At 38.3% G+C, this 23,389-nt stretch overlaps 2 protein-coding genes across 3 annotated transcripts in view; both read left to right on the top strand.

Annotated features, from left to right (window-relative positions):
• Window positions 1–5,722, top strand: part of LOC143022547 (centrosomal protein of 290 kDa-like) — a 40,756-nt gene extending 35,034 nt beyond the window's left edge. Inside the window, exons 24-25 of the mRNA XM_076180815.1 lie at window positions 1,458–1,668; window positions 2,966–5,722. Of these exons, the coding sequence (XP_076036930.1) occupies window positions 1,458–1,668; window positions 2,966–5,702 (2,948 nt within the window). The 3' untranslated portion in view covers window positions 5,703–5,722. The remainder of the gene's footprint in view (window positions 1–1,457; window positions 1,669–2,965) is intronic.
• A 2,050-nt stretch (window positions 5,723–7,772) lies between these two features.
• LOC143022539 (enoyl-[acyl-carrier-protein] reductase, mitochondrial-like) lies at window positions 7,773–21,146 on the top strand. Of its 2 annotated transcripts, XM_076180803.1 has the most exons (7): window positions 7,773–8,028; window positions 8,482–8,599; window positions 14,091–14,327; window positions 14,663–14,815; window positions 14,926–15,047; window positions 15,425–15,560; window positions 18,175–21,146. In XM_076180803.1, exons 3-7 carry the CDS (start codon window positions 14,103–14,105, stop codon window positions 18,433–18,435), a joined length of 897 nt encoding a protein of 298 aa, XP_076036918.1. In that variant the 5' UTR covers window positions 7,773–8,028; window positions 8,482–8,599; window positions 14,091–14,102; the 3' UTR covers window positions 18,436–21,146. The 2 variants fall into 2 exon arrangements, with proteins under 2 accessions (XP_076036918.1, XP_076036917.1); XM_076180802.1 differs by lacking the exon at window positions 8,482–8,599.
• Window positions 21,147–23,389: the final 2,243 nt, after the last annotated feature.

Raw genomic sequence — 23,389 nt, 5'->3', positions numbered from 1 at the left:
GTACATGTAAAATAGTCATCCTTTGTCCAGGGTGGGTCCTATAGGGTATTGACTGCATAAGCTTTATAGTAAGTGATTTAGAGACTATACAGAAATAATAATCCAGAGTCTTGAACATTTCATTTCAGATACATTTGAACTCTTCTTCCTCCCTAAGTTCCAAGTCTAACTCATACAGTGTCATAGGCATAATTTCCCCTTCATACAGTCTTTTCTTTGTGTTCATCCCTTGATATTTATTTCTCGTGACACTTTTCATTTCCCCAAGATTGCTTCCCTCACTCTGCAGTTTACCTCCACCCCTATTCCTCCATTCCCTGCTGCATTTACCCCTAAATACTTAAAACTCTTTACTTCCTTGAGCTTCTCTCTTTTAAGACTTACCTTGAACTCACTGCCATCCTCTCCCCTTGTACATTGTATCAACTGACATTTGCCCACATTTACTCTCAACTTTCTCTTTTCACATACCCTACCAAATTCTGCCAATAGCTGCCTTAAACCCTTCTCTGTCCCAAGTAGAGTGTCATCAGCAAACAACAACTGGCTCACCTCTCACTTCCCTTCACTCTCACTGCCTCCAATCCCCTGCCCATCACCCTCGCATTTACCTTCCATACTACCCCATCCATGTACATGTTGAACAGTCATAGTGACAATACACAACCATAGTGCATACCTAAACCATTTCTCAAAACACTCTCAACCCAACAAAAACGTTTTACTGCCTTTAAAAGACCTACCTCTTGCCAAAAACCTCTTGTATATCTACCATATCTAAAAAAATATACATATATATTCACACATCCTCTGCTTTTCCTAATATCTTGAACCTCCCCATTTACTCATTCTGTTGTTGAGGTATTCTGCCCACCATTTTCTTGGTGAAAACCCATTGTATAAATCTAAGATTATGAATCTTGTCTGCCAATTTTTTTTTGTATATTCCTTAAGTATCCAGTTTAAGATATCATCAGACTCTGGTGATATTGTCATGTCTACTTTTGCTAAAAGTTTGTGGCCTTCCTTTGCTTCCATATTTATTTCATACAATTTGACTGTGCTGTCTAGATTTGTTTTACTTTCCTCTACTAAGTTACTTCTTATGCAAAAACTAATTGGAAAGTTCTGTTCATGATATCCTATGTTGATGCTTCATAAACTGTTTTATTTCTTCTCAATTTAGCGATTCTTTCCATGTGTCTTAAATAACCATTGAAAAGCATGTGTGTCTTACTGCATATGCCTTTGATCTGAGCACTGGGGGCAGGGATGACCCTTCATCCATGTAATGCTGAGATATGGGCATTAAATGAAATTTAATTTAATGTATGAAGTGGGTGTGTGTTTTGACTTATCCATCCTTCTTATGAGGGGGAAAGGGCTTTTGGTATGTACATATTATCATCAAACCATGTAATGTGTTATTAAAAGAAATTATTCACCTCCCTGCACAGCTGCACTTCACCAAGACATTATTGCTTTGAAAGTCAAGAATCTTGAGTTGGAAGTAAATTTGGAGAAGAGTGAAACCACCCTAGAGAAACATTCCCGGCACATATCAAACCTGGAATATCACTTTAAGGAGAGAAATGTTCTTCTGGAAACTGCAGTAGACTCAGCACGCACCAGAGCTACTAGACTTTATGCTGTAATTAGAGATCTTAGGTAAGAAGGATTTGTCATTTCCCATTGCAAGGATCATAATGACTTAATAGAAAGACACTCTTGGCTATGTTCCAGCATTACATACTTCAAGATACAGATCATTAAATTCTAGCAACCCTAAATTTAGTATGAGTAGTAAAAGTGATATCATGCAGATTAACCTTCATATACTCTATAAGGGATTTGTGGAAAAACCCCATTCCAGCTATGGCATTCCTCGGGGAGATGGGACTGCTCAGCCAAACAGTCTAGGGAATGACAACAACAACCATTATACACATAATTACTGTTGGTCTTTCATCCTGAATCTATTTTCACAAATTAGTTTTCAATGAATGTTATCAGTGGTAATGAAAAAGGTCAGGAGGAGGGAAAGGGGTTTTAGAATGATGTAAATGAGTATGTGGAGAGTTTTGGGAGGAATGTGAATGTAGTGGTGTTGGGGGAACTAAATGCTAATGTAGATATATCAGTGGATAGAGTGGTATGGAAAATTTTATACCTGGAAGGAATGAAAGTGAAGAGATGTTGAAGATATGCCTTAAAAAGGAAACAATAATAGTGAACAGTGTTAAAGAGAAGGGGGAACTAAACACATGGACCAGGGTGGCTAGTGGGAAGGTGGTCAAGAAGCCATTAATGAATTATGTAATGGTGCCTGAAAAGAAGATTGAAAGAATTTTGGAAAAGAGAATGTTTTTATGATAGAGAGTGATCAAAATCATCAGTGGAAGGGAAATTGGGAGTAGGTATACAATAGAGGAAGAAGAGAATGGAGGGAGGGAGGCAGGTGCTGAAAGTGAATTGACTAAGAAAGTGAAATAGGAAGAATATCAGGCAAAGCTGTGAGAGGTCTGGAATGTGGTGAAAGAGAAAGGGAAAGTGAAGTAGAGGAAGAATACAGTAGATGCATTTTAAGGAGAATGTATTAAAATATGTAAAGGTGGTGTCTGGGATCCACTCTGTAGATACATGGATGAGGAAGGGGGAGATCACTGTATGGTGAAATAGTGAGAGCAAATTGGTAACTGCTAGGCTTTGCTGTGGAAGAACTATGTCATGATGTGTTGCATTTACTTAAGCAATGTGATGGAGGGAGAGTAATTATTCATCCATGAAGTGATGAGATATGAGGAATGGATATATCCTTTTTTACTTGTTTCTTATATTGGTGGGCTTTTACTTGTCCACCCTCCCTTATAAGGGAAAGAAAGCCATAAGTATATAAGTTAATAATGGCATATATTTTTGATTGTGGAGGATGAATGTACATTATTGTTTTCTTTTCTAATTACAGGCATCAGTATGCTGGGGCCATTCCTCTTGTACAACAAGAACATCTGTCAGAAATTGTGAAAGGTATGGAGCAGGAAAGGAATTCACTTCAGGAAGCCTTGGAAAAAGCTCAGCAGGATAAAGTAGAAGCCCATTTGACTTTAAAGCAACTAAAGGTTAAACAGGAATCCTTGGATGACCTCAAGTCAGCCCTTTCCTCTGAAATGCCACAGCGCCACATAAGTGAATGGAGTGGCAAATTAGAAGACATTAAGATGCAAAAATTGGAGGTTGATGAGAAGTTTCAGTCAGCCACGGAGAGATTGACGTTACTGGGTGCTCAGCTGGAGAACAAGGACCTAAGGATTAAGGAGACATATCAGCAATTACTTCATTCAGAGAAACTGTGGACAGAACAACAGTTGGCTTGGGAAGCAAGAGAATTAGAGTTAACACAAGCACTGGAGAGACATGAACAGAGGCAGCAGGATGTGTCATTGGATCAACCTTTCATTGAGGATTTATTTGATTCTTCACAACCCTTGGCTTTAAGACTTGAAAATGCAATGGAAGTGATACAAAAGAAAACTGGTATCATTGAAAGGTTGTCTAAAAAGTCAACAGAACTGCAGGATGTACTTAATCAGTGTCAGCTTGATCTGAAGGCAAAAGAGGCAGTTTTGCTTGCAAAAGACAAACTTATCAATGATCTTCGTGTAATGAGTGCTAAAGTGGGTTGTGATGATACCCATGAAGAAAATACTGGAAAATATGTTGAAAATTATGAAGATTGTAATAAAGGTGTGCATGTTGTAATAAGTGGGTTAAAAGAAAGACTTCATATATCTCAGGAAGCTGTGATGCACTACAAAGAATTGCTTATTTCTTCAAGTGAAGAACAAAAGATCATTGTCAATAAACTGCAGTCAGAATTTTCTCAGATTTCTTCAGAGCGAGACCAGTTACTTTTAAAAGTCAGGAACCTTCAAGACAAACTTGACACAATACCCACCAAAGATGTTGGACCCTTAAATGAAACTTGTGTTTCACAAATTCACACATTAGAAGACACAGTAAAAACACAAGATGCACAACTGAAGGAACTCCATGACAAATTATTGTCATCCCATACCAAGATTGTACAACTTGAGAGAGAGCAAACCATGGCTAAACAGGAGCACATAGAAATTAAGGAACAGCTTGAAGTATCAAGTCAGGTTCGCACTCAGCAGCATCAACGTGAAGTTGAACGTCTTGGTATTCAGTACCAAGAACTCTATAAAGAAAAGGAAGAGCTACAAAGGGAACTTGCAGTTCTCAGAGAAAGTGCAAACCGAACACCCTCTGCAATTCTTCGTACACTAGTGGAGAAATTGCGAGATCAACTAATTGAAAAGGAGAAACAAATAGTAACCTTAAGTCATGCTGTCAAAGAAATGAAAGATAGATTTATTGCTGATAAAGAAGAAACAAATGAATATGAGGATTCTGAGAAGAAAATGGCCAAGGCAGTAGATGAAGCAACCAGTGAACTTAGTCAGCAACTAAAAAAGATAGAACTTGATAAAGAGGATCTGGAGAAAGGAAAAATATTAATGGAAGCAACATATAAAGAAGAAAATGATAATCTAAAGAAAGAGTTGCAAAAGTCAACTGAAGAGCAGCAGAAAATAAAATCACAAACCCTTGATCTGGAGAAACAATGCATGCAGCAGAAAAAAGTGATAACTGACCTCAAGAAGAAACTAGATGACCTACAAGGTAGAACACCAGAAGCAGTATCTAATGCTATTGAAAAGCTGAAAATCAAACTGGAACGAATGGTAGGTGCAGAAGAATTTCAGGCAATTCAAAACAAGAAAGCCAAATCCCAGGAACAGGTCATTAGATGGGAAGAACGGAAAAAAGTTAAAACTAGTCTTGAGAAACTGAAAACTAGGATCAGAGAACTTGAAGATAGTCATGCTGCTATGTCAACAAAATTAGGGATGAGTAAAGATCTCTTGAGTCGAGTAGAGAAAGAAAAGTTGAATCTTCTGAAGAAACTAGATACTATAAATAAGGCATCAGCAGAAAAACTGTGCAGTGTTTGTTTAAAAACACTAACACCTTTGGAAGGGTCAGCTCATAAAACATCACAAGAAAATTTAGTAGCCACACCAATGAGAATTTTATCACGCAATGTCAGTCCAACTGAGAAAAAATCTGAAGAAAAGTCTGCAAACAATACAAAGAAAGAAATCATTGATGCTTCTAGTGAAGATTTGACAGTCTCACCAGCAGCAGTCCAACAAAGAGATAGAGAGGAAATGAAAATGAGAGCTCAACTAAAAAGAGCAATTGAAGACAAACATAAACTGGAAGGCAAATTGAAGAATGCTTTTGAAGAAATTGCATCCTTGAGAACATCTTTAAATGCTCAGATGGAAAAATCTGAGAAGTCACCAACTAGAACAAATGCTAGACTTCCAGGTGCTGCACTTGTTCTTCAGTACGAAAATCGAATTAAAACTCTGGAAGATGAAATTCATCAGAAAGCAAGACTTTTGGCCCATGTTAAGAGTGTTGTATGTGAGGCAGCTGCACGGGAAGAACTATTAACAAAGGAGAGGCAGGCACTCCTTCATCGTGTTACCCTGCTGGAGTCTGTGCAGGAAGACACACCAGCGGCTAGACTGGTTCAGGAACTTCGCCAAGCTAAGATGACAATTAATCGTTTGCAAAGAGAAATAGATGCACAGAACATAGAGCATCTTTAATAAAGTACCTGCATAATGTATATGGAAGTCTTCTTTTTTCCCTTATTTTGAAAAAAGAATTATGTTCCTACCATGTATTGATTAGAAATGAGATGTCATTGACTGCTTGCCTCCACCCCTTCCTCTCCCTCTCTCTTTCTTTCTCTTTGTCTCTCTCTGTAATATCAGTTGTTGCCTGATAAAATGGATAGCTTTAGATACTTGGGTGTGCATGTACTGGGAAAGGGAGGAGTGGAAGTGGAGGCAGAATGTAGAATGAAAGAAGTGAGTAAATGCCTTGGGGTATTAAACAGTGTAATAAGAAATAGATGTTCGGGAATGGATGCTAAGAGGAGATTTTATGAAGGGGTGATTGTTCCAACTAATAATAAGAAGTGGCAAGCGCGCAGGGGTGTGATATGTAACGAGTTCTCCAATAAAACAATAAAGATGAAAATTTGGTGATACATAGGCAAAATGGTATCAACTATAACAAAAATACAAGGGCATAAAAATATATGGTGAATTAACTAGTTAATACATTTAGACATTTCTAGGTTTAATATTATAGCACCTTTGATTGGTGATTTCGAACATGGCTTATGAAGACATCTTGGATGGTGAGGTGAGAAGAATCTGGACTAAAATCAAGGATACTTAGACTCAATAAGGCACTGTGAACCCATTAGTGCTAAACTCTCATAACAAAATATAATTTTGGAGAAGTAGGACTTGTAAAACTTAAACTCGCTTGAAAAGGGAGCAAAAACATGTAGAAGTGATCACTGAATGTTTTAAGACTTCCAATACTTTCACAGAGTGAAGGAAAAAGTAATAGCTACAGGGCTGAAACGAAACAAATTGAAAACACTAAGCAGTGTGTCACAATGCCAAAGTTGTGACACAGAGTGAAGGATAAAAGTAAGATCGAGAGAATATAAAGGGCAGTAACCAAACTGAGGTGATATGATTAAAGTATTCAGAGACCATATGGCTTGACTTAAAAGAGGTGAATATATAGTTTTCCACATAGATGTATAAATATTTGGAATAACTTTGGTGATATTGCCCACGCTGGAGCAATACATTAATTCCAACCTAAATATAATTGGAAACCAAGGATATATATAAAATTGGAAATGTACATGAATTTGAGGCAAGGTATGATAAATTAAAGAGCATGAGCCGGGATCCAAGGACTTTTCTGTACTCTTCAAATATAATAGGTAAATTCATTACCCGTAGACCGGGCAATACTCGAGCTTTGAACTCATATGGGAGGGTAATAGTTGTTCAATCCGTGATCCAAGACCGAGAAAAATGTTTTCGTCTCTGTAATTATGAGTCTGTAATTATGCAAGGTCTAAATATACAGGTCAGACCGTTTGAATTATTGTGCGCAGCTTCTGACGTCATTAGGCTGGGTCCGTTTTGTCTTTGTGAAACAATGAAGAAAACTGTGAAACGCCAAGGAAGACAGGAACTATAATATTTTATATATTATATATATATATATTATATATTCATATATATAGACAGGAACTATAATATTTTATATATATTTTATATAATATTTGTCAGAATATAACTAATTGCGTGGGGCGGTGCGAGCGAAGGCAACGACATTCCCGAACGACGCACCAGCCCGTGAACAGCCAGGTGACGTTCACGGGCCCGCTGCGCCAACTCCCTCGAAATTCGGTCGGAAGTGGTTAGACCTTATATCCTTAGATCTTGTAATTATGTTGCACTGAAGATGTAATATACGAAAGCGCTTTGCCTCGTTAGTTTCCTTTTTCCAAGTGGTCTACTTTGCATATATATATATATATATATATATATATATATATATATATATATATATATATATATATATATAATATATATATATATATATATATATATATTATACAATATATATATATATATCTATATCTATATATATATATATATATATATATATATATATAAATATCTATATATATATATATATATATATATAGATATATATATATGTATATATATAAAATAGGAATTAATTTAAGTATTGGGTAGTTGCTCCCTAACTATGTAGAGTAAATAAACATTGCAAACAAGCAAAGTCGGCAGTCTTCAAAGCGGTCTTCAAAGAAATAGTCATAAAGAGGCTACATTATTGTTATCAATCATGATACCACTACGGCATATAAGGATAATAACCAGACATGCGTACATTTCAAGTCGAACAATTGCAATGAGGCGGCAATACTCCGTAAAGTCACAAAGTCTGATAATAGAGGAATTCGGCGATCCGCTGAAAGTAGTGAAGATGATGGATGTCGAATTAGGTGATGTTCATCGTAAGGAGGTAATAAGAAATATTTTAAATGTTACCTGCTTCAATATTTGTTATGAAGTAAAGTAGCTTTTTGTCATTATAGTGTTTCGGATGGTAATCAGTCATGCCATTGCTCTATTATGTTCTTAGATATATTAATATAAATATTGCTGGGAAGGAAATGGAAATGATTTTCAACAACAGATCGCCGAAAGTAATAATAGCATTATATAATTTTAAAGGGACCAATAACGGGTATCTACTAGAGGTGGTCTTCCATGATGGACAATAGACATAATCATCTGGTTGCCCAGTTTCAACTCCTATTAACCCTTGAAGTGCAGCTTGAAAGGACTGACACTCGCTCATGTGTCAAGAACAGGCCCAAGACCTATGTCTAACAACTTCAAATGTACTTTTTTCTCATTTTCACATAAGGAGAGCTGACAACTGACAACTGCTTCCTTCCTTTATTTCTTTCAGACAACAGTGCAAAGTATCACTGATCAGTGAGGGTGCAAGGACCATTGACAGCCTCTGTGGGGCTGCAGATTTCCAATTAATAAAGTTTTAGGCAATCATTGTTATTATTTTATGTCAAGTAAGACTGATACATCATAACCAATTACAAGTGCCATGTAAGCTTGGGTGTCCTTAGCAGCTATATGTAGGTGCTGTGCTGGGGTATTAACTTATTGTTATGTTATCTATATAGGTAAGTGCTTTGGTGTCAAGAGATCACATACAAAGAGGTTGAATAATGTAAGAGACAGTATTGCTCTGTGGGTTATTCCTTTGTGCAGAATTTTGGTCCCATAAACTTGGTTGCTTTGGGTTACTCTGCACTGTCTGCCAGCTAAGAAGTTTGTTAGCCATTCCTTGTCTTCGTTGTATATATCTGTCTCCATGATCTATTTAATAGTTTCTGTCAAGGAATCATCAAGTGCCTTGTTTATTTACATGACTGGAGAATCAATTTCATTGCTACTGTTTATACTCTAAATCTTATTTATGTCCTGCACTCTGTCAGGAAAGCATACCACTCTTACATAATCTGGCCAAGAGTAGAGGAAACTTTTTTTCTATCATTTCTTCATCCATGCCATGAAATTATACTTTTATGTGTATAAAAATTCTCTTTCACCCAAGTCATTTGAAAAGTTATCTATGATCAATTCTCTCAGATCAGTCTCTTCTTTTTCTTTTGTAAATGACTTATTTACTTTTGAGCAATTCACTCAATGTCTTATTGAGCTTTTACCTATTTCTCCTACTTTATATTTTTTTAGTATTGAAGTTCATTTTCCACAATTAGCTCCATGCCTATATACAATATTGTCAAGGTCTGGTTGTAAAATTTTTCATTTTTTCATGTTTTATTATACTTGTTTGTATTGTGCATACAATACCATGTCTAGGGTATTGGCTGCATGTTATTATGGGGTTAAAAGTTGTTCAGTAGTATGCATTGATACTTTAGGGTCTGTATGGGGTGCCCCTATGGACCAAAGCCACACATCATTTTGTCTGTGATAGAGGAAATCTCTTCATAGAGAAATGCTACTTTATTATACTGTGACTGCCCCTCCATTATGCTGTCTTACTACTCTTAATACTGTCCTGTACCACTTCTCTGAATATTCATTTCCTTTTTCACTTAACCATGTTGTAGAGGAGAAAGAATACTGTCACCAAGTGTCCCCACTTGAGTTATAAAAGGCAACAAAAACAGGACAATGATAGGACTAGGCATCCCACTCTCAGTAGCCCCAAAGGGGACATTCCTAAAGAAAGCAAAGGTATCAGAGGGTCTGGGAGGAGTTTTCCAACCATAATCCTAAGGCTTGGGTTTTTTAATGTGTGTGGATGTAGGGAAGAGATAGCCAGTATGTTTGTGAGAAGAAAGATGGATGTCTTGGCATTGAGTGAGACTAAGTTAAAAGGGAGGGGCAATTTTGAGTTTGGGAGGGTGTCAGAAGTGAAGAGAGGATGAGGGAGAGAAGGGGTGGTTATACTAGTAAGTGAAGATATAGGTAAACATGTGATGGAATGGAAGGAGGTTTCTTCAAGGTTAATGTGGATGAAGTTGAAATTGGGAAGGGAGATGTGGGTTTTTGTGAGTGCATATGGGCCTGGTAGTGAGAAGAGTGTACGGGAAAGGGAGGTTTTTAGATATATTTAAATGAGTGCATAGAGGGATTAAGGAGGAATGTCATTGTAGTGGTATTGAGAGATCTCAATGCTAGGGGATGAACCAATGGATGGAGTGGTTGGGAAGTGTGGGGTTCCAGGAAAAAATCATAGTGGAGAGATGATGGTGATATGTCTAGAGAGTTGATGATAGCAAATACAATGTTTAGAAAGAAAGTCAACCATAAGTACACACGGGAAAGGGTGGTGGATAGAAAGGAGGTAGATAGGGCTTCAATGGACTAGGAACAAAGAGGATGGGAGGAAATAGAAGGAAGGGTAGTGAGTGGTGGGATGAGGAAACAAAGAAGGTTGTAGAAGAAATGAAGCAAGCATTCACAGATTGGTTACAAAATTGGGGAGAATCATATGAGGGGTACAAAGAAAAAAGAAGAGAAGTAAAGCACAAGATAAAGGAAGCAAAGAGGAGAGCAGATGTGAAATGGGGTAAGAGTGTGACAGAAAATTTGAAAGTAATGAAAGGATGTTTTGGAAGGAAATTAAGAGAAGAGGAGGTGAATCCAATAGAGAAGAAATGGTAAAAGGTGCAGATGGAGAGATGATAATGGAAGAGATGGCAGTAAGAGGAAGATGGGCATAGTATTTTAGGGAGTTGTTAAATGTGAAGGAGGATAGGGAGGGATAGGTAGGTGCAGTGGGAAGCACTAAGAAAATGACAGTGATGAATGAGGAAAATGGAGAAATAAAGATGAGGTGAAAGCAGTTATTAAGATGATGAGAGTAGGTATGATTTGGTCATATGAAGAGAATGGAGGAAGTATTTTGAATGGCAGCCTAGAGGAAGGAGGCCAATTGAAAGACCAAGGAAAAGGTGGATAGACTGTGTGAAAAAGAATTTGGAAGGAAGAAATTTAATGTTGGAAGAAGTAAATGAACTAGAAATGTACAAGGATTGAGATGAGTGGAGGCGTCTGATGATGAAGCCGATGACTGACAGTTGAAATCAACTACCTGGTGTCTGGTGAGAAAGGTGAGAAAAGATCAGGTAAAGCACTTGGGTTATATGGGTGTCATGCGGAGTGTCTAAAAAAGGGAGGTACCGTATTTTCCGGCGTATAGTGCGCGACTTTTTTCCGTTGGAAGGGCCTAAAAATGGGGGGTGCACGTTATCCGGTGGTGCGCATTATCTACGGCCTATGATAAAAATTCTGAGGCTGTGTGTGTAATTTTTTCACAACAACGTGACGATGTTGGCCGTCACTAAGTCGGGACGGCACACTTCTCTGTGACATTCCGTGAGAACAAGAAGAACAGCCATGGTGACATGAAAGAATACGCCAGCATGGGCTACCATATATAAATATTTGGTATAGGTAGGTATCTGTCAAATCTTATTTTTCATGTTTAAATAGGCCTAAACACCATGAAACATGATCAATATTCATGATATTTGCCCATGTTCACAGTATCCTAGTTTGAATTTTTATGTTGGCTTTGTTGCTTCACTTTAGGTATGGTACAAATTCCGTTGCGGCCATTCATAAACTCATGTCAAACACCTGACTACAACACCCTCTTTCGGGAGTTATATTAACTAAACGTCACCTCGATGAGAGACTGTCCTATTTCACCACTGTCATTGCAGGTTCAAAGCTAAAACGAAACAGTCTGTAGTTTGTTTCAGTATTAAATAAAAAAAATGGTAAAAACGAATTATTTCCTCAATATATAAAATGAAAATTTTCTGTAAAAATCCCGAAATTTTTCCTGTATATTTTACTTTCAATAAACTTTTTTTAGATCATATTTCCTACAAACTATTTAAGCTACAAAGTGATAAGGGACCAACGCACAACATGAGTCATATACTGGTACATGTAGTTCCGACTTTTTCTTAGTTGTGTCCTGATTGATGCCTAAACTGACAGTTAATTTAGTGACAAATCAACAGATTTCCCAGTGGTGGCTCTAGCCAATGAAAAATACTTCTCTATGTAACCTCGTTCACATGATACAAATACCGAGGTAAAACTGCGTTATAGACAAATGTGATCGGGCATGCGCGTTATACGTCGGTGCGCGCTATCTGTGTACTGAGATAACGAAGTGCATTATAACCCGATGCGCATTTTAAGCCAGAAAATACGGTATAGTGATGGTGGACTGGCTGGTGAGGTTGTTTAATGTTTGATTAAAAGAGGGTAGAGTGCCAGAGGACTGGAGGTGCCTATACAGTTCCACTGTACAAGAGAAAAGGGGATGAGTTTGAGTGTAGTAATTTCAGAGGTATTAGTTTGTTAAAGTGTAGTTGGGAAGGCTTATGGGAGGGTTTTGATTGAGAGGATTAGGAGAGGGACAGAGGGAGTAATTGGTGAGGAACAGTGTGGGTTTGGGATCAGATTTTTGTGGTAAGGCAGATAATGTGAGAAAGCTTTAGGAAAAGGTAAGGATATTTTTTTGGCCTTTATAGATTTGGAAAAGGATTATGACAGGGTAGACAGGAATAGACTATGGGAGGTATTGAAGATATATGGGATATGAGGAAAGCTTTTAAGAGCAGTCGAGTTTTTACAAGAGTAGTAGAGCCTGTGTTAGAATTAGAAATGGAGAGCGAGTGGTTTGAGGTAAAGGTGGGACCTCACCAGGGATGTGTTATGTTTTCATGGCTGTTCAATTTATACATGGATGGGGTGGTATGAGAGGTAAACACAAGGGTAATGGGTTGAGGATTGGAGATGGCTAAATAAAATTAAGAAAAATGGGAGATATGCCAGTTGTTGTTTGCTGATGACACTGTGCTTGTAGCAGGATCAGAGGAGGGATTAAGGAAGTTAGTGACAGAGTTTGGGAAGGTGTGGGAAAGAAGGAATTTGAAGATGAATGTGGGTAAAAGTAAGGTGATGAGGTGTACATGGGGAAAGGATTACAGCAAATTAGAAGTGAGTATTAAGGGAAAGAGACTGGAGAAAGTGGATAGCTTAAGATACTTGGGTGTGAATGTGGCAGGAAAGGGAGGAGTGGAGGTGGAGGTAAAATATAAATTGAGAGAAGTAAATGACTTGCGGGATTAAAAAGTGTAATGAGAAATAGACATTTGGGAATGGATGATAAGAGGAGATTGTATGAAGGGGTGATTGTGCTGATAGCACTGTATGAGGTAGAAACATGGAACATAACAGAGGAAGAGTTTAGATGTGATAGAGATGAAATGCCTAAGAACTATGGTAGGGGTTACTATGCTGGATAGAATGAGAAATGAGGAGGAGAGTGGGAATGGAAAAGGAGTTGGGAGATAGGGTTGAAAGAGTATTGGGATGGTTTGGACACATGGAAAGAATGAGTGAAGAAAGATTAATAAAAGGTTTGAAAGGCAAAGGTAGAAGGAGTGAACGTGAGGGGGCGACCAAAGATAAGATGGATGGATGTAGTAAAAGGGGCATTGGGAAAGAGGGGAATATCTGTTGAGGAAGGAAGGGAGAAGAGGAGATATGGGTGAGTGGAGAATACTTGTGTATGGATGATGCTATGATGCATAGAAGGGAGTGGGTTGGGGGTGGTGAGGGACTGTGTAAATGATATTTTGATGTAGCCTGAAGGGATTTCTTTCTGTCCTCTCTTTTTCTGCATGAGGGGACAAGGTGGGGTCACTGATTAAATGAAGCAATCTTGCTGTGGATGTGCTGTGTCTTGCAACATTGCTTGTGACCCAGGGCAGTGGGCAAGATACAGGGATGACCTGTCATCCAAGAGGAGCCAAGAAAAGAGGGGTGATGAATGGGAGTGGAGTATGTGGGGATGAAATGGGTGGGAATGGAATTATGATTTTGATTTTGGCTACCTCCCTTGTAAGGGGGGAAAAAGCCATTGGTAGATGTATGTATCATGCAGTGTAGGGATATAAAATCATAACTTTCATAACGTTCAACCGACATTTTTTGCAGGTGCTTCTAAAAATGTTGGCAGTTCCTATTCACCCAGCAGATATCAACACAATTCAAGGCTCCTATGGAATCAAACCCTCCTTGCCACATGTACCAGGTTATGATGGTGTTGCAGAAGTACTTGAAGTAGGATCAGAAGTACAAGGCTTGCAGTCAGGTGATTGGGTTATTCCAAGGATTCTGTCATCAGGAACTTGCAGAACACATATGAGAGCATCACCAGAAAATTTAATCAAGGTTAGTTATATTGGTATAAGGATAAGAAATGATATTGGTAATGAATTTATGTATTTTGTAAAACTTTTATTTGCATATATGAATGTATATATCATGCTTCCTAATATGGCATAAAATCACAAGATTTATAGTAGTATGAAGTGTTCTGTCTTCTGTGTGGTGGTTGCATCTGGAGTAGTTTGAGTCTGTGGCCAGGCCTATTCTGTGTTGGTACAGCCTTAATGATGAATGGTATTCTGAGCATAGGCATGCTAATGTGGTTCTTGTCAGGATTTTCCAAAATGTTGAATATCAAAAGAATTGACCTTTACACTGTTTCTTTTTGCCATCTGCAGATCCCCTCAGATATGGATAAAGTCTCTGCTGCAACCTTTGCTCTAAATCCTGGGACAGCATATCGAATGTTACATGATTTTAAATCGCTTCGAGAAGGTGATGTTGTAATTCAAAATGGAGCAAATTCAGCTGTAGGGCAAGCTGTTATTCAGGTAATCAATATATCAGCAGGAAGTTACTATTTATCATACTCTGAATGAAAGTGATATAACCTTTTTTGATTATTTTTTTTTAATCAGTGTATTATATTATTGCTGACAAGATTGCAGCAGCTATGGGCCTGCAGACCATCAACATTGTACGGGACAGACCAGAGATTAATGAGCTGAAGCAGTATCTGAGCTCTCTTGGTGCAACTTTGGTCTTGACTGAGGAGGAAGTCAGGTAATGATAATAATTGTTGCTTTGGGTTTCAGTGACTGGAAATGCACAATCCTACAATAGCATATATCAGTCCTTGGGTCCCTACATAGATCTTTGGAAAGAAACATTTATAAGAGTTGTTAGAGAATGAGATCTTGGACTTAGTTTGGAGACTGTGTGCCAATTCCTCATGGCTGCCCCTCCTGATAGTGGTCAGGGTGTTGATGGGATTTGAAAACTCAAATGGTTGGGAGAAGATTCTCCCCAATATTTCTCTTATATAACCACCACAGTCAGATATATTGCCATAAAAAGGAATGTATATAATTTATATTTATTTTGTTACATTGCTTTCTAAATCAGATTTGGTACTTCACTATTCTCTTCATTGAACACAGGTCAAGTACTGCCATAAAAGAGATGACCCAACCCATCTTGGCACTAAACTGTGTGAGTGGAAGAAGTGGTACTGAAATTCTACGTCGACTTGCATTTGGAGGGGTTATGGTTACATATGGAGGCATGTCAAGGCAGGTCTGTATTTTTTTTTTTTTTCCCACTCAGTGTTACAAGAGATAATATTTACATGTATATAAGGAAATATTGTTTAGATGAATGTGTAAAACATACAGAAAAGGTGTGACCCAAAATATATCTATTGACTGCATGCATGCAGAAGCCAGAATATCCATTGGCTAGTACATGAAAATGATAGGAACAGTTCCATGCCAGGACCAACTTCAATTCACCTGGAACACAACCTCACAAATGCATATACTGTACAAACAAGTAACAGTAAACTGACATAACAAAACTGAGCAAACTATTTTAACTCCCCCTCCTAGATGAATGAAATGTTGCAGAGGTACAGGTCAGTTTCATGTATTGTATAGGAGAACAGGTGGAAAGGGAGTTGGGAGATAGGGTTGATGAAAGAGTATTGGGATGGTTTGGACATATGGATAGAATGAGTGAAGAAAGACTAGTAAAAGAGGTGTGGAAAGAGTGAACATGAGGGGTCGATCTAGGATGAGATGGATGGATGGGGTAAAAAGGGCTTTGGGAACGAGGGGAATGTCTGTTGAGGAAGGATGGGAGAGGACAGAAGACAGGGGTGAATGGAGAATGGTTATATATGAATGATGCTGTGATGCATGAGGTGGAATGGGTGGGGGATGGGGGGTGAGGGAGTATGTGTGAGAAATAATTTGACACAGCCCGAAGGGACTTCTCCATGTCTTCTTTTCTGCATGAGGGGACAGAAAGGGGAGGTCGCCGATTTAAAGACGTGGCCTTGCTGTGGATGTGCTGTGTCTTGTGACACTGCTTCTGACCCAGGGTAGTGGGCAAGATGCAGGGATGACCTGTCATCTAGGAGGTGCCAAGACAAGAGGGAGGGTGGAGGGGAGTGGAGTGTGATAGGAATGGAATGGGTGGGAGTGTTTTTATGGCTTTGTATTTTGGCCTTTGATATATGTATATATATATGTATATATATATGTATATATATATGTATATATGTATATATATGTATATATATATATGTAAATATATATATATATATATATAAATATATTTATAAATATATATATATATATATATATATATATATATATATATACATACATACATACATACATACATACATACATACATACATAGGCCTCTTAATCCAATACTTGCCAACTACCACTTGTGCAGACTTTTGGGCCCAGGACATAAAACACCTTCAACTCCCATAAGTTAAAATTTTCCATAAGTACTAGGTTACCTCCATCCTTCAGCATCTCATTTAATGAATGCTTTGTGTCTTTTAAATTTTTTTAATGCTCTCCCTCTTTCCAAGAGCCCGTTTTTGGGGCCACATAAATCACTGCAAACTTTCTACTTTTCATGTAGCTGTCTTCAACTTCTATCATGATCATTTCCACACTGTATATGGCCTCTATAACTTTTGTCACATTTAAGTTTTCCTTGGCCAGAATCATGACTCCTCTACCCTGTTTCTCATCTCTACTTTTGATCCAGTGATTATATAATCCATGTCCTACTCGATTTGGTGGTAATGGACCCTTTAGTTTTGTCTCTGCAATTCCCATTATGTCTGGTTTTTCTTCTGACAGGTAATCATTTAGTTCACCTAATCCTGAGATTAATCCGTCTATGTTAGTATAAGCCACTTTTAATTTTTTCCTTCTCTATCTTGTTTTCTGTTCCTTTCATTTTGCTTACCCAAGCATACCATTTTCTTAGCCTCATGTCTAAGAGTCTCCAATAGAACTCCTTTGTTTCAGCCTCCACTCTCTTCACATTTTTTTCTTTAGCTTCATCTCTTAGTGTCTTCTCTCTTTCTCTTTCCTTAACATTCATTTCTCTTTTTATCCATATATTGTTGTAGTGTTCACTCTTTGCTAACTTTCCTGATTTTGCCAGTATGTCTTCTACTACCATTTGTGACCTTAATTTTATCTTTAGTGGTTGATTTCTTTCTTTTGAATATTGTCCCATTCTATATACTTCTATTTCCTTTTCTACTTCTTGGTCTCTGTCTTGTACTTTTAGAATTGTTCACAGTTTTCCACACAGAGTGGTGGACATCTGGAACAAACTGGACAAAACAATAGTGTGCAAAAACCATATACGAACTTAAAAGCAAACTTGACACTGCAAGATACAAAGGTGGGACACTATAAGCATAGCTCCCTTTCCTGTAAGATACAATATGGTAAATACAACTAGGTAAATACAGACACCATAAAACTTCTTCCTTCCTGTAGAAGTAACCAGCCAAGGCATGAACCCACCCTGATATGTCCTATAGACTACCTCATGTAGGTACTCAACACTGCATTGTTGCACTATTCATTTAGTTTGAAATTGATGTAGAATATATGTAAAGAAAGATTAGCTAAAAGAGTGTGGAAAGTGGAGGTGGATGTAGTGAACCTCACAGGATGACTGAGAATGAGATGGACGTATCAAATTATAATTTGATGCATCCTTAAGGGATTTCTCCCCATCCTCTCTATTTTCTGCCATATAAGAGGGAAGAAACCCTTGATTTATAGATATGAGTAGGTTCTGGAATATATTTTTTTCATATTTAATATATGTTTCATATAATAATAAAGATTTTCCATCTTGCCAGCCAGTTACTGTTCCTATCGGATCTCTCATCTTCAATGAAGTAAGTGTAAGGGGTTTCTGGATGAGCAGATGGAACACCAAGCATTCTGACAAACCAGAACGACAACATATGTTAGATGAACTTCATAAATTGGTGATACAGAAAAAATTAAAACCTCCAAGTCACTCTCTGGTTCCTTTTGAGCAATTTAAAAAAGTTTTTGAAAATACACTTTCAGCTGAAGGAAAAGTTGGTAAGAAGCAAATTTTAGTGTTTGACTGAACTGAGTGGTTTCAAATTCATGACTGCAGTGTTTGGAAATTTATTTGGACTTGTTTGACTGCCTTGTCTCTGTACAGAATCATATGCATATAGTAGTAATAACTTACTGTAAGTTTCACTGATTGGAAATCACAGCCCCCACAGTGGCTGGCAATGGACTTTGAGTCTTTCCATGGATCATTCTGGGAAAAAATATTGGACTGATGTCTGTGTTTAGTAGGAGGAAGGGGACAGTCACTGGTTGTCTGCTCTCCTTATATGACAGGGTCAGGAAATAATTTTTTTTTTATGGCCTTGAGCAATGCTAGTTGACATATTTGGAAGATGAGTAGCCAGGAGGTAGTTCTCTCCTACATCCATCTGTAACACTACTATTTGCAGGTATATGTCAGGTAAAGCACCATTTGAGGACCACATTTCTTTCATTCGAGCTTTATCAAGTGCATCAAAGTGCTATGCCAAACCAGGAAGATGGTAAAAGGAGGGATTGAGGAAGTTGGTGACAGAGTTTGGGAGAGTGTGTGATAGAAGAAAGCTGAAGATAAATGTAGGTAAAAGTAAGGTGATGAGATGTACAAGGGGTGAAAGTGGCAGTAGACTGGAAGTGAGCATTAAGGGAGAGCAACTGGAGGAAGTGGATAGTTTTAGATATTTGGGTGCAAATGTGGCAGGAAAAGGTGGAGTGAAGGTGGAGGTAGAATGTAGATTGAGAGAAGCGAGTAAATGCCTTGGTGGATTAAAAAGTGTAATGAGGAATAGAAATTTGGGAATGGATGCTAAGAGGAGACTGTATGAAGGAGTGATTGTGCCAACAGCACTGTATGGAGCAGAAACATGGAACATAAGAGAGGAAGAGAGAAGGAACTTGAATGTGTTTGAGATGAAGTGTCTGAGAAGTATGATGGGGGTTACAAGGCTAGATAGAGTGAGAAATGAGGAGGTGAGGAGGAGAACAGGGGTGGAAAGGGAGCTGGGAGATAGGGTTGATGAAAAAGTATTAGGATGGTTTGGACACATGGAAAGAATGAGTGAAGAAAGACTAGTAAAGGAGGTATGGAAGGCAGAAGTGGAAGGAGTGAACATGAGGGGACGTCCTAGGATGAGATGGATGGATGGGGTGAAGGGGGCTTTGGGGAAGAGGGGAATGTCTGTTGAGGAAGGACGGGAGAGGACAGAAGACAGGGGTGAATGGAGAATGGTTGTATATGGAAAATGTTGTGATGCATGAGGTGGAATGGACGGGGGAATGGGGGGTGAGGTAGTGTGTGTGAGCAAAAATTTTTGACGCAGCCCGAAGGGATTTCTCCCCGTCCTCTCCTTTATATGGGGGGATGGAGAGAGGGGGTCGCCGATTTGATGAAGCGGCCTTGCTGTGGATGTGCTGTGTCTTGCGACACTGCTTGTGACCCAGGGCAGTGGACAGGGTGCAGGGATGACCCGTCATCTAGGAGGTGCTGAGATGGGAGGGAGGGTGGAGGGGTGTGGAGTGTTTTCAGGGATGGAATGGGTGGGAATGATTTTATGCCTCGTCCTTTTTGGCTACCTCCCTGGTAAGGGGGAAAAAGTCTTGGTATATGTATGTATGTATGTTTAACATCATGATCTCGTTAAACCAAATCATATTTGTAAATTCTTTTATTGTCTTCCTGGATTGACATACCACTTTGATGTACTTGATAAAGCTCGAATTAGCAAAATGTTGGTACCTAAAAGATTCTATTAAGGGATGTAAGAAGTACATATAGTGATGAAGCATCACATGACCAAAAAGCACATATTCAAGAACATAGCTTTGCTAATTGGAACAACAGGCATGTAACATACTGGCTTAACACGAACTACCTAGTGGACTGGAATAAGATTGAGTTAAATATATGAAACCAGCAGGATAAAGAGCAAGTGTTGGGAAGTAGTGGCTATTCAAGGGTCAAACATTATAGAACAGAATGAGGGAATGTCCATATTGCACCCTTTATAATTGATCTATTTCCCATTTTGAATTTTTATTTGAAAGCCATCTATGAGTTTCCCTGGTCATGTGACTTGCTGTGACACTTCCTCCATCCCTTCCACATGCCTTTACTGTCCCTGTCCCTTCTGAGGCTTTTATATACTCAGATTTTGTACTCTTCATCTCTGTATGTGAGAAAGTTCTGATGAGCTAAATGCATTCAATAAAGACTTCATCCTCAAATGGTGTTTACTCTGCTAATTGCAGGCATTGTTGAAAAACACTCAAACCCATGCCACATACAGGAAAAGCATGCCATTCTCAAGTAAGCCCATGCTATATGCAGAGCCTTCCTTGCAGCAAATGTCCTTTTTTATTCTTACCATTGTCTGCTACAAGCATCCAAGTGACCAGCAACTTCTGCTGCCAACATAACCAAGAAAACAAGAAAACCTTTATCAGCCAACAGATGGTGGAAGTATTTTGGAGAAAATATGGCCTGCATCATTAATGCCATGCATTTTCCTAAAAGCACACTATCATTAGGAATAATGTTGACAAGATCTGTACCTGTGCTCTAGATAAGACATTGATGCCCCTCAGTTTACATGCCCTTAATCAGGCTCCAGCACAGAAAGAGGCAGTCTAAGCATGACTTGCTTAAGAGGGGCTGGGAATGATTGTGCTTCATCTGTACATAGTGTATTCAGTGTAACAATAAATGTTTATATTGTGTAAATAAAATGTTATTTTGATATAATTTATTCAACCTACCCACCCATGTATGAATAATAGGCAGACTTTTCTGGAGTCCAGGAATGTAATCCCTCAATAACCATTGGTTCTAATGGAAAAATAACATATTTGAAATATGTAATTTTGAGATATGTTGCCTGTACAGGAACATAACCCTTACATAACTAGAGTTATCTGTGTGTGTATATTTACCTAACTGTAGTATACAGGAAAGGAGCAACACTTGTTGGGTCCCATCTTCTACTCTCCAATTTATCATACCTAGCCTCAAATTCATGTAGCTCCAACTTAATCTATATACTTGATCTCCAATTATATTTATATTTGAATTCATGTATTGTTCCAGCTTGGGCTGTATCACCTAAGCTATTCTACAGTATGCATCTATATGGAAAACTGTATTTCTTCATGTCCTTTAGACATTAGTCTTTCTCAATTTCTTCTTATGACCTCTAGCCCTCCTATCCTTAGTCAAGCGATCTCTTCTGTCAAGATAATCTGTCCATTTTATTGATCTGAATACTGTAATCATATTTCCTCTTTCTCTTTGATCTTTCAAAGTTGGCAGACCCATTGCTTTTAGTCTTTCTTCATATGATTTATTTGCCAGGCTGAGGACCAGTTTGGTTGCTGCCCTTTGTATTCTCTCAATCTTGCTTATATCCTTCACTTTGTGTGGGGAGCATACCACTGGTGTATATTCAGTCTTGGATGGACCAGGTTTCAATGAGTTTTTTCATCATCTCTTCATCCATATAGTGATAAAACATTTTAATCTTCTGCAACAGTCCGTATGTCTCTCCCACAATCCTGCTGATGTGTTTATTTATTTACCTAGTTATAGAGTATGCTGTTAGAGCAATGGTTATGGGGTCCTGTCTCTTTTCTTACATTTGTTAAGTCTTGCTTTACATTCTTTTTAGTGTTGGGTCGAGTTAAATTTTCATCTTAATGATGCCAAAAGTCTACACTGGTATGTAGTTATACTTCCCGACATCTTTTATTTTATTTTTTCTGTTTTTTACTCTGACATCTTGTCAATCTTGCCTCTCCTACCAACAATCCTTTTCTGTTCACTGTCTCCAAACCTGTTTCCAGTATATCAGTATTGCTTTATTATGATAACATCAGAAATTCACCCTTCAGTTAAGTGATATTCTTTAAATATATGTAAACTTTTCACTCTTCACAATATAAAATTTCATAGTCAAAACAGGGAGGCACTACTTTGTTTCTGGAATTCCCACAGTACCTGTGACACATTTAAAATAATGTTTACATTAGTTGTTGGGTATTCACTTGCCATTGCCCCCAATATTATGGAAAGTAGAAGTAATGGGTACAGTAGATTAGACTCTGGGCTGGAGTTCAGTCATTTCTCATTATTTCATTTGTTATGGGAAATAAAAGATATTGTGGATTTTCTATGTTTACCAAACAAGTTAAATGTAGTTGCAAAGGCTTATGGGAGGGTCTTGATTGAGAGGATTAGGAGAGGAATAGGAGTAATTGGTGAGGAACAGTGGGTTTAGGACAGGTAGGGGTTGTGTAGATCAGATTTTTGTGGTAAAACAGATATGTGAGAAAGCTATAGGAAAAGGTAAGGATGTTTTTTGGGCTCTTATGGATTTGGAAAAGGCTTATGGCAGGGTAGACAGGAAGGCACTGTGGGAGGTAGTGCAGATATATAGGATAGGAGGAAAACTTTTAGGAGCTGTCAAGAGTTTTTACATGAGTAGTAGAGCATGTGTCAGGATTAGAAATGGAGAGAGTGAGTGGTTTGAGGTAAAGGTGGGACTTCATCAGGGATGTGTTATGTCACCCTGGCTGTTCAATTTATACATGGATGGGGTGGTGCGAGAGGTAAATGCAAGGGTGGTGGGTCAGGGATTGGAGATGGTTAAAGAAAATGGAGAAAAGTGGGAGATAAGTCAGCTGTTGTTTGTGGATGACACTGCACTTGTAGCAGGATCAGAGGAGAAAGTTAGTGACAGAAATCGGAAGGTGTGTGAAAGAAGGAAATTGAAGAGGGATGTGGGTAAAAGTAAGGTGTACAAGGGGAGAAAGTGGCAGCAGACTGGAAGTAAGTATTAAGGGAGAGAGACCGGAGGAAGTGAATATTTTTAGATACTTGGGTACGAATGTGGCAGGAAAGGGAGGAATGGAGGTGGAGGTAGAATGTAGATTGAGAGAAGTGAGTAAATGCCTTGGTGGATCAAAAAGTGTAATGAGAAATAGACATTTGGG

The sequence above is a fragment of the Oratosquilla oratoria genome, unplaced genomic scaffold, assembly GCF_046742065.1.
Source record: "Oratosquilla oratoria isolate Oo_2021 unplaced genomic scaffold, ASM4674206v1 SCAFFOLD115, whole genome shotgun sequence".
NCBI classification, from domain to species: Eukaryota; Metazoa; Arthropoda; class Malacostraca; order Stomatopoda; family Squillidae; genus Oratosquilla; species Oratosquilla oratoria.
The sequence above is the reverse complement of the archived record's forward strand: the minus strand, read 5'-3'. Positions and strand labels throughout refer to the sequence as shown.

What these genes read in the sequence shown, in the direction of transcription:
- LOC143022539 (XM_076180802.1), top strand. Translation starts at nt 7,849, where the DNA reads ATGATACCACTACGGCATATAAGGATAATAACCAGACATGCGTACATT. An exon ending in CACCAGAAAATTTAATCAAG is followed by an intron (nt 14,328 to 14,662) that starts GTTAGTTATATT and finishes TGCCATCTGCAG; the next exon opens with ATCCCCTCAGATATGGATAA. An exon ending in ATGGAGGCATGTCAAGGCAG is followed by an intron (nt 15,561 to 18,174) that starts GTCTGTATTTTT and finishes CCATCTTGCCAG; the next exon opens with CCAGTTACTGTTCCTATCGG.